This window comes from Lutra lutra, chromosome 12, assembly GCF_902655055.1.
Source record: "Lutra lutra chromosome 12, mLutLut1.2, whole genome shotgun sequence".
NCBI lineage: Eukaryota > Metazoa > Chordata > Mammalia > Carnivora > Mustelidae > Lutra > Lutra lutra.
Genome location: NC_062289.1, coordinates 73789753 through 73805324, shown reverse-complemented (window position 1 = coordinate 73805324; position 15572 = coordinate 73789753). Strand labels below are relative to the sequence as shown.

At 36.8% G+C, this 15572-nt stretch overlaps 1 protein-coding gene across 4 annotated transcripts in view; it reads right to left on the bottom strand.

Moving 5' to 3' along the window:
- TTC28 (tetratricopeptide repeat domain 28) overlaps nt 1–15572 on the bottom strand; it is a 638777-nt gene that overhangs the window by 580048 nt on the left and 43157 nt on the right. For 2 of the 4 annotated variants that reach the window (XM_047697785.1, XM_047697786.1), the window contains exon 3: nt 11902–11940. The exons of the other annotated variants lie outside the window; for them this stretch is intronic. In XM_047697785.1, coding sequence (XP_047553741.1) covers nt 11902–11940 — 39 coding nt within the window. The remainder of the gene's footprint in view (nt 1–11901; nt 11941–15572) is intronic. 4 annotated transcript variants of the gene reach the window in all.

The window sequence follows — 15572 nt, the reverse complement described above, 5'->3', positions numbered from 1 at the left end:
AATAAAATCTTTTTAAAAAATTAAAATTAAAACAAATAAATAAATCTTAAAAAAGAAAAAAGAAATATCTGAACTAATAAACACATTATTTCAAAATTAAAAGTTAAAAATTAAAGTAAATGAAATGTTTTAACAATACAGTATACCTCAAAAATTATCTAAACTAATAAATAATAATTATTATCTAAATTTATTATCTAAAATTATCTAAACTAAAGCAATAATAACTTCGGTTCTTCTTTTAAGATTTATTTATTTAGAGAGAGAGAGTGCAGGAATGGGGAGGGACAGAGGGAGAAGAAGAGAGAATCTCAAGCAGACTCCCTACTGAGCACAGAGCCCGACAAAGGGCTCAATCTCACAACCATGAGATATCATGACCTGCACCAAAACCAACAGTCAGCCACTTAACCAACTGAGCCACCCAGGTACTCCAATAATAACTTCAGTTCTCAAAAGCCTCACTGGACTTGAATCAGCAAGAAAAAATATTTCCCTTAAGTTAGAACGTACTCGGGGCACCTGGGTGGCTCAGTGGGTTAAAGCCTCTGACTTCGGCTCGGGTCATGATCCCAGGGTCCTGGGATCGAGCCCTGCATCCGGCTTGCTACTCAGCAGGGAGCCTGCTTCCTCCTCTCTCTCTCTGCCTGCCTCTCTGCCTACTTGTGATCTCTGTCAAATAAATAAATAAAATATTTAAAGAAAATGTTATAGATCTCATTACCAATTTATCTTTGGGACCAAATGGTTTCTTATTATTAATATGGGCTATTTTGTATGTTTAAATATATGATTTTATGACAGGCTTATTATTTGTATGCCTTTGAAGTTATGTTTCAGGTGTTTGGGATTAATCTATAAATTATACATGTACACACATATAATTTTTTAATTACAAAGGTAACTCAAAATTACTTTTGCAAAAATATCAAACTATAAAATTGTATTTCTCTTATCCACTGCTTACTCCATTGTCCATCCATTTCAGTCCTGGAGTTGACTATTTTAAATCTAATTTGAGTATTTTTGAGACCTTCTGCAATAGGTCTATAGCTATGCACACATGTACACATATTCCTACATTTTTTGAGGAGGCTCTATGCCCAGTGTGGAGCCCAATTCAGGGCTTGAACTCATGACGCTGAGATCAAGACCTGAGCTGAGAACAAGACCTGAGCTGAGATCAAGAGTTGGATGTTTAACCTACTGAGCCACCCAGGCACCCCTACCTATATACTTTTTAAAACTTTTTTATTATTTTTTTACATTTTAAAAAAGATTTTATTTATTTATTTGATAGAGAGAGACATGGCGAGAGAGGGAACACAAGCAATGGGAGTCAGAGAGGGAGAAGCAGACTTCCCTCTGAACAGGGAGCCGATGTGGGGTTCAATCCCAGGACCCTGGGATCATGACCTGAGCCCAAGGCAGACACTTAATGATTGAGCCCCCAGGCGTCTATACTTTTTAAATATTAGATTTGCAATGTGTTTATTTTTCTTTTTATTTATACACCTAATTATTTTTAACAGCTATATAATATTCCACAGTATAAATATGTCAATGTAGTATTTTTAATTTTCTTATTTAAGAAGTAGATAATAGTTTATAATAAGAAGTGATGCAAAAGTGGTTTGAAAGCTTTTTCCTTGGGTATATATGTGAAGATGAAAGTAGTCTGTTTCTTTGTTATTCAAGAAAGGTTGCAAACCGACTATAGACAAAAGTGCATTTTCTGGTTGCCACCATTTGATTGGTAGGTTTTTCTATTTGGTGTTGAAGTAACTCTTTCTTAAGCTCACTGGTCATTATTTATTCATGCATTTGGTTTTTATTTTATTATTGTTGATTGAAGATGAAAAATCAGTTCTTTACTGGGAGGAATTTTTCTCATAAATGTCAGCCTGAGGTAATGCTGAGTCCACAGCATCTCCTTGGGAACCAAGCTTTTGTGGGATAGAACCAGCTGCTTTGTCCTTGAGAACTGATTCAGGAAGTCTGGCAAGAAGGGAAGTCTTGCTATAAAGGAAATTCAGGAAATAGGAGCTCAGTTATTTAAATTCTCAGATTTGTTTATCATAATTCATTTCAAGAAAGTTATAAACATATGATAAGTAACAAGTTTTCTTCCAGCTCCCAGTTGGTACATATTTATCACTAAGGAATTTGGATGCATTGTTGTAAGTGAAGTGAAAGTTTTCTTGTCATTTATACTTGACCGTTGATTAAACTGTAGATATACACTTTGTGGGTGCTATTTTTTTTTTTTTAAGATTTTATTTATTTGACAGAGAGATCACAAGTAGGCAGAGAGGCAGGCAGAGAGAGAGGAGGAAGCAGGCTCCCTGCCGAGCAGAGAGCCCGATGCGGGGCTCGATCCCAGGACTCTGAGATCATGACCTGAGCCGAAGGCAGCGGCTTAACCCACTGAGCCACCCAGGCGCCCCTGTGGGTGCTATTATTTAAAATGTATTAGCACACCCAGCCTTTAATGGTTTCTATTTGTCTTGGTTTCTGTAATAAAAGTTTGGTAGCATTTTTTATGTTAATGAAGAAAGTAGACTATCCTAGGGGTTTTCAAAGTCATTTCATAGAAGTGTTTTTCAGTAGTCTAAAAAAATTTTCAGGTTAGAAGTTATGGAAACAATTCCAGAAACAATGACCAAGAAATAGTTTCTATGAAAAAATATTTTTATGTATTTTCTATGAGAAAATACTTTATTTGCCAGAGAGAGAGCAAGAGAGAGAGTACAAGCAGGGGGAGCTGCAGGAAGAGGGAGAAGCAGGCTCCCTGCTGATCAAGGAGCCTGATGCAGGACTTCATCCCATGCTGGATCATGACCTGAGTCAAAGGAAGACATTTAACTGACTGAGACACCCAGGGGGTCCCCCCAAAATATTTCTAAATGATCAGGTTTGTAGGTGACCAGTATATGTAAATAAAATCAGTCCTTTTTTGGACATGAACTATTACTGGTACCAAAATTAGAGCATGCTTTTTATATTTGTGTTACTATAGCAACACTGGAAGTCCTTGAATAAATCTAGTCATTGATTAAATTTAGTAATTTTTTCTTACAGATTGGATAATGTTTCAGAAGTGTTGATTACATAGTTTCAGTTTTGAAGTAGGCTATGAAAAGCATTATTTTTATATTATATTTTAAAAGATACCTGTAGATAACTTTCTAGAATATTTATTTTGTTGCCTTCAGTTGCATTCTTTGGAAGGAGTACGTTCTTTTTTTTTTTAAGATTTTTATTTATTTATTTGACAGACAGAGATCACAAGTAGGCAGAGAGGCACCCCCCAGGTGCCCCCCTAAACTAATTTTTTAAAGTCTTTCTTCTTTGTCATGTGCAGCCACTGAAATCTGTTCTCGGACGGCTTAGTGGTCAGCTGTTAATGGGACAGAGCTTCCATAAATGCCTTGAACTCTTTGTTGAAAAGTTCCCTGTGTGTCGAACATATCTTCAGTACGCTGGCAGTTTACAACTCTGTCTTAGCCTTTACTTCCTGCTTGTGTAGAACCTCAAGATCAGGGGCGCCTGGGTGGTTTAGTTGATTAAGCGACTGCCTTCAGCTCAGGTTATGATCCTGGAGTCCCAAGATCGAGGTCTGCATCGGGCTTCCAGCATCTCTCGATTTTTTTAAAAAAACATTTTTCTTGGGGTGCCTGGGTGGCTCAGTGGGTTAAAGCCTCTGCCTTCGGCTCAGGTCATGATCCCAGGGTCCTGGGATCGAGCCCCACATCGGGCTCTCTGCTGTGCGGGGGGCCTGCTTCCTCCTCTCTCTCTCTCTGCCTGCCTCTCTGCCTACTTGTGATCTCTGTCTGTCAAATAAATAAATAAAAACATTTTTCTTTAAGGACACCTGGGTGGCTCAGTTGTTAAGTGTCTGCCTTCGGCTCAGGTCATGATCCCAGGGTCCTGGGATCATGCCCAGCATCGGGCTCCCTGCTCGGCAGGAGGCCTGTTTCTCCCTCTCCCATTCCCCCTGCTTGTGTTCCTCTCTCGCTGTGTCTCTCTCTGTCAAATAATAACAATGGCAACAACAATAAAAAAAAAACCCAAAACATTTTTCTTTAGCCTCTTTTTTACTCAGCTTATATTGCTACATCAGGCAGCTATGATCTTAAGCAATTGCCACTGATTTTGTTTGACATATGCCCTTTGGAGAGGGCTGTTTGCTCTGAGTTATTTCCAAGCCAAGTCAAAGAAAGTCCTTGTGAATGGAGCTTTCCTAGGGAGCTGCCAGACAAGTTAAATAGTGGTAATTTTCTGGGGTAAAATCTGGGGATTTTAGGGATCCCCAAATCATTATGATCATACCATTGACTCCAGACCTTCTGGTTTTTGTAGCTATTGTTATCTAAGTTATATATAAAGTTATATCATAAGTTATATCAAAGTTATGAGTCAAATATGTATTAAATTCACAATAAATATTTATAGTAAAGTTGACTATCTTCCTTACATAATTCTTTTGTATAATTTTATTCTTGTTTTTTTTTTTTTTTAAGATTTTATTTATTTATTTGACAGACAGAGATCACAAGTAGGCAGAGAGGCAGGAAGAGAGAGAGGAGGAAACAGGCTCCCTGCTGAGCAGAGAGCCCGATGTGGGGCTCGATCCCAGGATTCTGGGATCATGACCTGAGCCGAAGGCAGAGGCTTTAACCTACTGAGCCACCCAGGCGCCCCTTTATTCTTGTTTTTAAAGAGGTGAGAATTTAGTTATTCAGAAGCTTTTTGTAGGCAGTTAGAATGACAAACGGGATTTTTCATATTCAGGAACATGACACCTTAAATTTAACTGAAACTCTGTTATGCTATTGTAAGCAAAATTCATCTCATGTAGTTGTTACTTCTATTAATGTTATAGATCTTGCGGGGTGGGGGGGGTGCCTGCTCAGCAGGGAGCCTGCTTCCTCCTCGCTCTCTGCCTGCCTCTCTGCCTACTTGTGATCTCTGTCAAATAAATAAATAAAATCTTAAAAAAAAAAAAAAAAAGAAAGAAAGAAAATTCAACTTTTAGGGTGCCTGGGCGGTTCAGTTGGTTAAGCAACTGCCTTCAGCTCAGGTCATGATCCCAGAGTACCGAGATCGAGGCCCACATCGGGCCCCCAGCTCCACAAGGAGTCTGCTTCTCCCTCTGACCTTTTCCCCTTTTGTGCTCTCACTGTCTCTCAAATAAATAAATAAAATCTTAAAAAAAAAAAAAAAAACAAAAAAAACAAAAAAAAAAAAAAACAAAGGGGTGGATGCCTGGCTTGCTTAGTCAGAAAAGCATCAGGCTCTTGATCTCAGCATCATGAGTTCAAGCTCCACATTGGATGTAGAGATTACTAAAAAAAATTTAAGTAAACCTTAAAAAAAAGAAAGGAGAAGGAAGGAAGGAAAGGAGGGAGGGGGAGATGGGAAAGAGAGAAAAAAAATTCAACCACAATAATTGGAGAGTTCGTATCCCACTTTCAATAATGAATTACGGCATCTATCATATCATCAAAGAAACAGGAGACTTGAACAACAAACACTACAAACTAACCAGACTTAATGGACATCTATAGGACACCCTACCCAACAACAGCAACACATTCTTCTCAAGTGCACATGAAATATTCTTGGAGACAGATAATATGTTAGGCCATAAACCAAGCCCAAATAAATTTAAGGGGATTAATATGATACAAAGTATGTTCTCCAATCAGAATGGAATGAAATTTGGAATCAGTAACAGAGGGAATTTGGAAAGTTATAAATATGTGGAAATTAAACATATGCATAATCTTTAACTAGACTAACCATAAATTAAGTATGTCATCTGTCTAGTTAAAATCTTCTAATGACATCCCATGAGTATCTGAATAAAATATTACTTCCTTATAACGGCTTAAAAGGCCCAGTATGACCTGACCACTGCCTACTTCAACAACTATCTCCCACTACCTCCTTTTCACTCATTCACTTACTCACTCTGTTCCACTGGCCCTTGTGCTATTTTCTTCAATCGGCCATGTTCAAACTAGCTGTTATTCTGCCTACAATGCACTCTGCCCACATCTGGTTCTTTCTGGTCTCATCTGAATCATCTTCTCCCACAAACTCTTGTCCATAATTCTGTCATCCCTTTTTCTCAGTACCCTCCCATCCTTTTACTCTGTTTGAAATTATCTTCAGAGCATTTATTACTTTCAAACTTTATTATCTGCTTCTCCCCCACTGGAATGTTAGTTGTAACTTTGTTCTGCATTGTTCTTGGCTGAATCACTAAGGTTTAGAACACTGCCTATGGGGTGCCTCGGTGGCTCAGTCAGTTGGGTGACTGACTCTTGATTTCAACTCAGGTCATGAGCTCAGGGTTGTAAGATCAAGCCCTGTGTCAGACTCCACACTCAACAGGGAGTCTGCTTGAGATTCTCTCTCTCCCTCTCCTCCTGCCCCTCCCTGGTCCCTGCACACACTCTCTCTCATTCTCTCAAAAATAAATAAATCTTTTAAAGAAGAACACTGCTTAGCATGCAGAAACATTCAATAAATAAATTTGTTTCTTTTTTTTAAAGATTTTATTTATTTATTTATCAGAGAGAGAGAGAGAGAGCACAAGCAGGCAACTCCCCAAAAATGTATTTACCTAAAGCAATTAATTGAAATTATAAAAAATAGATATACTTCCAAAAGTATGTAATGAAAGCACACTATTAAAATTATCTAGCTTAGGGGCATTAGAAAGATGGAAAGTCCAACTCTTCTATTTTTCTACTACCTGGATATTTCACTAAGGATAAATGTTCACTTTTGTAAAGTTGGGATAATAATATCTACATAAGATTATTATGAGTACAGGGATGTCTGGGTGGTTCAGTTGGTTAAGCATCTGCCTTCAGTTCAGGTCATGATCCCAGGGTCCTGGGATTAAGCCCCACATTGGGCTCCCTGCCTCCCTCCCTCTCTCTCTGCTATTCCCCCTGCTTGTGATCAGGCTCTTGCTGTCTCTCTCTCTCTCTCCCCCTCTGACAAATAAATAAATAAATCTTTAAAAAAATAAATAAAATAAAATATTTTCTTTTTGCTAAACCAAAAAGAAACATGAGGCCAAGATATCTTTTAACATTTTTTCTTACATTTAACCCTCATCAGGTCTAATACCTGACAAATAAAGTATAATACTCTCTCATCAACTATTATACTTGATAATAAGATTTGGTCACCCGGTATAATCAATGAATAAGAATATGAGAAGAGCTTTAAATTCATGCAGAACGAGAAGATATTTACGGTATGCTTTATAATTAATGGGAAAGTCCCCCTGTAGACCCTGCCCTGATATAGTTTTTATATAGTTACACCATATGAAAAGCCACTATTCCTTTAGGTTTCTTTTCCTATGGTACCCTTAAAGAATATAACTCATAATTCACACAAAAATTATATAAACTACTTCACAAATAACATGTCTAAACAGATGTGATTCAAGACAAATCCAAACCAGAAAGATCAAGGGTAAAAAGTTGAAATAAAACATATACAAATGAAAAGGGATATGTTCCAGGAAGGCAGGTACATAAATATGTACCACACTGTGTATATGACCTGACAAAAAATACTGGGTAAATTATAAGGATGGCTATAGATTCTTCACTTTCTATATATGCCCTTGGGTAGGTCTGGGCTTGGCCACGTGACTTCCTCTGGCCAGTGGAGTAAAGGTATATATGGTACAAGCAGACTCAAAATACGCTTATGCATTGTTGCCTCCACTTTTCTGCGGGTGTAGGAATCCTACAATTGCCTAGGAAAACCTGCAAGATGATAAGAGACACATGGCCCAGTTGCTGTTATTCTCCTAGCCAACAGCATACCAAGTGTCAGAAATGTAAGTGAGACTGTCTTAGATGATCTAACTATCAGGCAAACCTCCAGTTGAACCTGAACACATGAGCAAGCTTAGCGGAAATCAGTTGAGTCAGTCCAGATCAGAAGAGCCACTCAGCTGGCATATAGAATCTTGAGCTAAATAAATGGTTGCTTGTTATTTTAAGTCACTGTTTTGGAGTGATTTGTTACAAAACAAAAACTAGTAGATACAAGTACAGATCAACAATGCATTCTTTTTTTTTTTTTAATCATGGGAAAGAGGTAGAATACCAAAACAATGAAAAAAGGTTAATATGCTAAATTTAAAAAAGAAGACAAATCAACTAAATACTGTTACCAGAGAAGACAGTGGCAGAACTACGCTTTCCTATAATAAATGCCTATCAGATAATTACTGAAATCAAATAAATGAAATATAACACATTTTAAAAAGAGCAATAGGATCTGATAAGTTATTCAAAAGAGCGTATGTCCTCTATACCTGGCAAAAAATAATTCTTCCTCTTCCCTCTGCAACAAATATATCTTTTTTTTTTTTTATAAAGATTTTATTTATTTATTTGATGGAGAGATCACAAGCAGGCAGAGAGGCAGGCAGAGAGAGAGGAGGAAGCAGGCTCCCTGCTGAGCAGAAAGCCCGATGCGGGGCTCGATCCCAGGACTCCGAGACCATGACCCGAGCCGAAGGCAGCGGCTCAACCCACTGAGCCACCCAGGCGCCCCTGCAACAAATATATCTTAATGGAATATTTTATCCATTTCATCATTGCACTTTTTAAAAAAGGATCAGCAGAAACGGCAAGTATTTGGAAGATTACCAAAATTATTATAAAGAGAAGAAAAATGTTTGAAAGATATTTGGGTAGTTTGAGTAGAAGTTATGTGTGTCTAAATACAAATATCATCATGATGATAATGATCATCATCATTAATAACCATAATATGTTATAATCTATATGTGAAAAACGCTATCCTAATAAGCACCTAACATTATTTTACTTAACCCTCAATACAACCCTTCAAGGTTTGTGATGTTCACCCAGCTTACAAATGGGAAAAGTGAGACATATGGAGGTAAAGTAAAGCAAGATGTAAGGAGGAAAAACCCTAGCTCCAACTCCAAAGACCCAGCAGTTCTCGCTTCACAAGTATGTCATTTCAATACACATGAATTTCAGTTACCACAGTTAAATGACTCCAAATCCCTAATGATGCAATTTAAATTTCAATTACAATGGTATATTAACTGTAAGTAAACGCATAAAATACAAATGTCGCTGCTGGTTCTTCAGTCCACAATTGCTATATAGTTAAGAAATACGCATCTGATTATTGACCAATCACATCACTTGTTTCAAAGTCTGTGGTGTCTGGTCACTGAACATCTGTTATTCAGCTCACACAGAAACAGCAAAAAGGTAGTTGTGTTGCCTCTTCATCTCCCAGTGAGAAACCCATGTGGTCATTTTATAAAAATGGGTTTTTGAAGAACTGAGGAATAAAGGGGCACCTGGGTGGCTCAGTCAGTTAAGGATTCGACTCTTGGTTTCAGCTCAGGTCATGATCTCGGGGTCCTGAGATTGAGCCCCACGACTGGATCAGTGTGGAGTATGCTTGAGATTCTCTCTCTGCCTCCCTCCTGGGCCCTCCTGCTCATGTTCTCTCTATCTCCCTCTCTCTTTCTCTCAAATAAATAAATAAATATCTTTTTAAAAAAATAAACTGAAGAATAAAAATGAATGCAGCAAAGAAATAAAGAGTGATAATGGTGGAGGTAAAATTCAAATCGAACATAAAGGGAGTTACAGAAGAAAACAGCAGACCATGGGAATGCTGACATAGCCACTGTTCAAGAGGTCCAGTCGGAAGAACTTAGTGAGGATGAACTTGTCAACATAAATGAGGAAAGTAGTTGTGACAAAAAGGCTGAAAAGGTGCCAGAGAACGTGATGCTGGCAAAATTACTGTAACTACAGGAAGGCTCAGTCAATAAAAATTAACATTTTAGAAGCTAATCCAAACTAGAAAGTAGTATGACAATTTGTCAAGGCATAGAAAAGATACTCTGTATTTTAAGTTATATGAGAAGAAAGCAGTAAGTACTGTTCAAATAACTACAGATAAGTCTTTTATAGAAAAATAAAACAAATTCTCAATGTTTCTATCATTTTAAATCACAGTGTACTAAATAAATGTTAGTTTTAATAATTTTCCATTCCTTATATACTTATAATCCACAGTAAGAGAGTTTTTAGTATTTTGACAAAAACTTTTAAAGGTCACAGAATAGTCAAAATTGTTGCAAAGTTCACACTGCAAGATTTTTCAGCTTGTACAGTCTTTTCTATGGTACTGTGTTATCATGCAAAGCAAGGACCCCCTGTGTGTCCTAGCTACATTACATTGTGCTATCTCACTAAACACATGAAAGGTTTTAACACAAGAGATTTGAAAGAAATCTTAGATTCCTTCCAAAAGTGATTAAAAGGGGAACTAAACATGGGGTATCTGGGTGGCTCAACCAGTTAAGCATCTGTCAGCCCAGGTTATGATCCCGGAGTCCCAAGTCAAGCCCTGCCCCAGGCTCCCTGCTCAGCAGAGTCTGCTTCTCCCTCTGCCCCTGAGGCTTTTGTGCTCTCTCTCTCTCTCGTTCTCTCTCTGTCTCTCTTTCAAATAAATAAATAAATAAAATTCTTAAAAAGAAAGTGGACTAAAGTTATTGTAGAATTTGGCTAATTTCAAGCAAAAACTTCTAAACTGTTAAAGCAATAAGTTTATGGTCTGTGGTATCTGCATCCTTAGAAGTCTTCAATAAGAAATGCACAGTTACGTCTCTTAATTTTCTCATTGATTTAGACACTAAAGTTTTAAAAAAATTCTTAAGAAAAAGTTTAAAAATTTAAGGTGTCCATGGGGCGCCTGGGTGGCTCAGTGGGTTAATGCCGCTGCCTTCGGCTCAGGTCATGATCCCAGGGTTCTGGGATCGAGCCCCCAATCGGGCTCTCTGCTCAACAGGGAGCCTGCTTCCTCCTCTCTCTCTGCCTGCCTCTCTGCCTACTTGTGATCTCTGTCTGTCAAATAAATAAATAAAATATTTTAAAAAAAAAATTTAAGGTGTCCAGCAAGGTCTGGGCTCTAAAATAAAGAGAAGACAAACTTGCAAGGAATTTTCAAGCTAGTTTAAGACTCAGATAAAATTCAAGTAACATGTCTATATAACAATATAAATAATAACTGAAATTAGCAAAGATAATGTTATATTCACAGAAGCTCAATGTAGCTTCCAGGGAAAGTGAGAACTGAACTAGACCTACTTTACCAAATAATAGAGCAAGGGAGGAAACTCCAGGCACAGAGCTTGGCATAAAAAGGAAGGAAGAAGAAAGAAGAAAAGACTGGATCAACCAACAACAGTAGGTTTGTCAGCACAATAGCAAGAAATAAAGGGGGCAAATGAGACCACTTGTGCAGAATCTTGAATATCAGGTCACTTGGAAACACAAAACAACAGGAAGTTTTTCATGAGAACACTGTTACAATAAAAAAAATTCACGACAAAATAAGGCTGAAACTGTAACAACCTAGACTGTAATACTGGCTGTGGAAATAAACTGCATAAGATAGATATGGAATAAGTCAAGAAAGAATGCAGAAGAGTTACTGACCAATTCAAAGAATGAACAAGGAAATGGAGCTAAATATTATAAATGAATGAGACCAGGAACTGAGAAAAATGACCCGAAAAAGAGAACTCAAAACATTAAGAAATCCACTTGACCTAAGGAGGCAAGATGACGTGGTTGGGGATCCACTAAACATGAGTAACCTTATATCACCAGTGCTTCTGCTATCACTTCTGCTTCCACTAACTACTAAGCAAGATCCTAGTGAACCCACTCCCACAGAGAAAACAACTATAAAATCTAGATATAGATACAATACAAAAAGATATAATTATATATATATATATATATATATATATATATATATATATATATTAGATATAATACAAAAAGAGCCTACCTGAAAGCACTGGAGAGTGGAGAGAAAGCAGACAGATTCCTGGAGGAAGAGAGTTATGAGGTGAATTCCCAATCAGATTGGTGAGCAGGGTGACAGGAACACTGCCTTTCTGGCTGGAGAAATCAGAATACTGAAACACAGGAAACTATTGACTTTGGGCATGAAGGAAAGCAACCCCAGCAAGAAAAGAACCAGAAAAAGGATACTCAAATTCTGTCTACCTACATCTATAGTTAACCCTCAAGTTATATGTATATAGAACAAATTTAAAGCAGTTCAAGTAAGGACAAAATATCTGCACTGAAACTAGAGCTGCTCAAGAAACAAAGTATGCAATACTATTTTAACCAAGATAAAAACCTGCCAAACAACATACAACAACCAAAAACAAATGAAAATGAAAACTCTCAAAAAAAAAAAAAGAAAAAAAAAAGAAAATGAAAACTCTCAAGAGAAAAAATCGACTCAAAATGTAGTTTAAAAAAACCACCCTAAAAAAAAAAAAAAAAACAGATGATAGGAAATGAATAACAGAGGAACAAAAACAGAGAATACGAAGAAAAAAATGGTACAGAAAAAAATCAACAGCATCAATAATTACATTAAATGGTAATGGACAAGATTCCAATTAAAAGGCAGAGAGTGACAAAATTTATTTAAAAGGCAAGAAGCAATTATATACTCTCTTAAAGAGATAAATATTAAATGTAAAGGGCCAGGGAAATTGAAAATATATGGGTATAATAAGATATATAATGCAAAGACTAAATAAAAGAAAGTTGGAGTGGCTATATTAGTATCAAACAAAATAGATTTTAGGAAAATAATTACCACAAAGACAAAAAAGGACTTTGCATAATGATAAAAGGATCAATAAATAAGGAAGACAGAATAATAATTAAAGGGTATATGTTAATATTAGAGCTTTAAAAAACATGAACCAAAAACTGACGATATTAAAGAAAGAGCCAGGGACGCCTGGGTGGCTCAGTTGGTTAAGTGGCTGCCTTCGGCTCTCCCTCTAATATTTCTAACAAGAAATATTAGAAGAAATATTAGAAGCTTAGAACTTTTAAAATAAGAAATATTTAGAAGATAAACTTCTAAATAACCCATGATCAAAGAAGCACTCCCAAGGAAACTAAAAAGGTATTTAATATTTCTAATATTTCTTAAATATTCTAATATTTCTGAATAGAATGACAAAATATAATGTCAAAATTTGTAGGATACAGCAAAAGCAGTGCTAGGAGAGAATATTTTAGCTTTAAGTGCTATGTTTAAAAAAAAGAAGAAATATTTAAAATCAATGGCCTAAGTTCCCATCTTAAGAAAGAAAAAAAAAAAAGAGAGAGAGAGCAAATTAAATGTAAAATCATTAGAAGGAAGGAAATAATAATAAAGAGTAGAAATTAAGGGACGCCTGGGTGGCTCATATGGTTAAGCAGCTGCCTTCAGCTCAGGTCATGATCCCGACGTCCTGGGATCGAGTCCCACATCGGGCTCCTTGCTTGTCAGGGAGCCTGCTTCTCCCTCTGCCTCTGCTTGCCATTCTGTCTGCCTGTGCTCGCTCTCTTTCCCTCTCTCTCTCTGACAAATAAATAAATAAAATCTTAAAAAAAAGAGTAGAAATTAATGAAAGAGAAAATGTACAATAATACTGAAAATCAATGAAATTAATACTGATTGGAAAGATGAATAAAACTGATAAATCTCTAAGCAGACTAATGAAACAAAAGAGAAAAGACACAAATTAACAATATCAGGAATGAAAGAAAGGACATTACTAAATATCCCACAAAAAGTGAAAGGATAATAAGGGAATGTTATTAACAACTTGATACCAATAACCTTGCAACCCAAATTAAATGTAAAAATTTACTGAAAGAGGGGTGTCTGGGTGGCTCAGTGGGTTAGGCCTCTGCCTTCCGCTCAGGTAATGACCTCAGGGTCTTAAGATCAAGCCCCACATCGGGCTCTCTGCTCAGCAGCGAGCTTACTTCCCACTCTCTTTCTGCCTACTTGTGATCTCTGTCTGTCAAATAAATAAATAAAATCTTTAAAAATTAAAAAAAGTGTACTGAAAGAAACAAAATACCAAACTAATCTAATTAGAATTAGAAAATTTGAATGGTCTTCTATCAATCAAAGAAATTGAATTCATAATTAAAACTTTTCCACAAAGAAAAATCCATGTGAAGATGGTTGCTGGGTGAATTCTACCAAATACTTAAGGAAGAAACAATACCAATCTAACATAAACACTATTTTTTTTAAGATTTTATTTATTTATTCGACAGAGAAAGATCACAAGTAGGCAGAGAGGCAGGCAAAGAGGAAGGAAAGCAGGCTGCTTGCTGAGCAGAGAGCCCGATGCGGGGCTCGATCCCAGGACCCTGAGAACATGACCTGAGCCAAAAGCAAAGGCTTTCATCCACTGAGCCACCCAGGCGCCCCTAAACACTATTTTTTTAAAGACTTTATTTATTTATTTGAGAGAGAAAGAGAGAATGAATGAGAAAGAGAGAGCACAAGTAAGGGGGGTGGGGCAGAGGGAGAAGGAGAAACAAACCCCTCTGCTGAGCAGGGAGCCCAATGCCAGGAATCCCAGGACTGTGGGATCATGACCTGAGCAGAAGGCATACGCTTAAGTAACTGAGCCACCCAAGTGCCCCCATCAACATAAACTCTTCCAGAAAATAAAAGAAGAGAGAAGACTTCACAACTCATTGTATATGGCCAGTATCACTCTGATACTAAAACCAGACAAAGTCATCACCAAAAATGAAAACACAGATCAATGTACTTCATAAAGATAGATGCAAAAACTCTTAACAATAGGGCACCTCAGTGGCTATAGACTAGCGATAAGAAAATAGAAAATAAAAAGTTTTAAATCAATTTATAATAGCATCAGAAAGCAAAATACTTATGGGGCACCTGGGTGACTCAGTAGTTTAATCATCTAACTCTTGGTTTTGGCTCAGGTCATGAACTTGTGTCATGAGATGGAGCCCTGGGTCAGTCCACTTATCCCTCTCCCTCCTTCTCTGTCCCTTCCCTTGTACCCTTCCACCACTGCAGGCACATATGTGCACAAGCACGTACTCTCTAAAATAAGTAAATAAAATCTTTTTTAAAGCAAAATACTTAGGAATAAATTGTTTTAGTTGTACAAGAAGTGAATGCTGAAAACTATAAAAATTTGCAAAGGAAAATGAAAAAGGACTAAGTAATTGGAGAGATATACCATGTTCATAGACTGAGCAATGTTACAATGGCAATTCTAAAAAAATTTTTTTTTTAATTTTAAAAATTAAAAAAATTAAAAATAAAAACAAAAAAATGGCAATCCTCTCGAAATTGTTCTAAAAGTTCAATGTAATCACATTAATTTCCCAGTAGGCTTTTTGAAGAAATTGATAAGCTGATTTCATAACTTATATTAAAATACAGAGAGAATAACAAAAACAACCTAGAAAAACAAAGATGGAAGATGCATAACACATGATGTAAAGACACAATAGCTACAGTAATCAAGGCTATGGTTAGGCCATAGGACAGATAGATAAATAGGTCAATGGAACAAAATAGAGCCCAATAATACCCCCACACTTTTATGATCAAATGGTTTGTGGCAAAGGTACCAAAGATAATTCAATGGGGAAAGG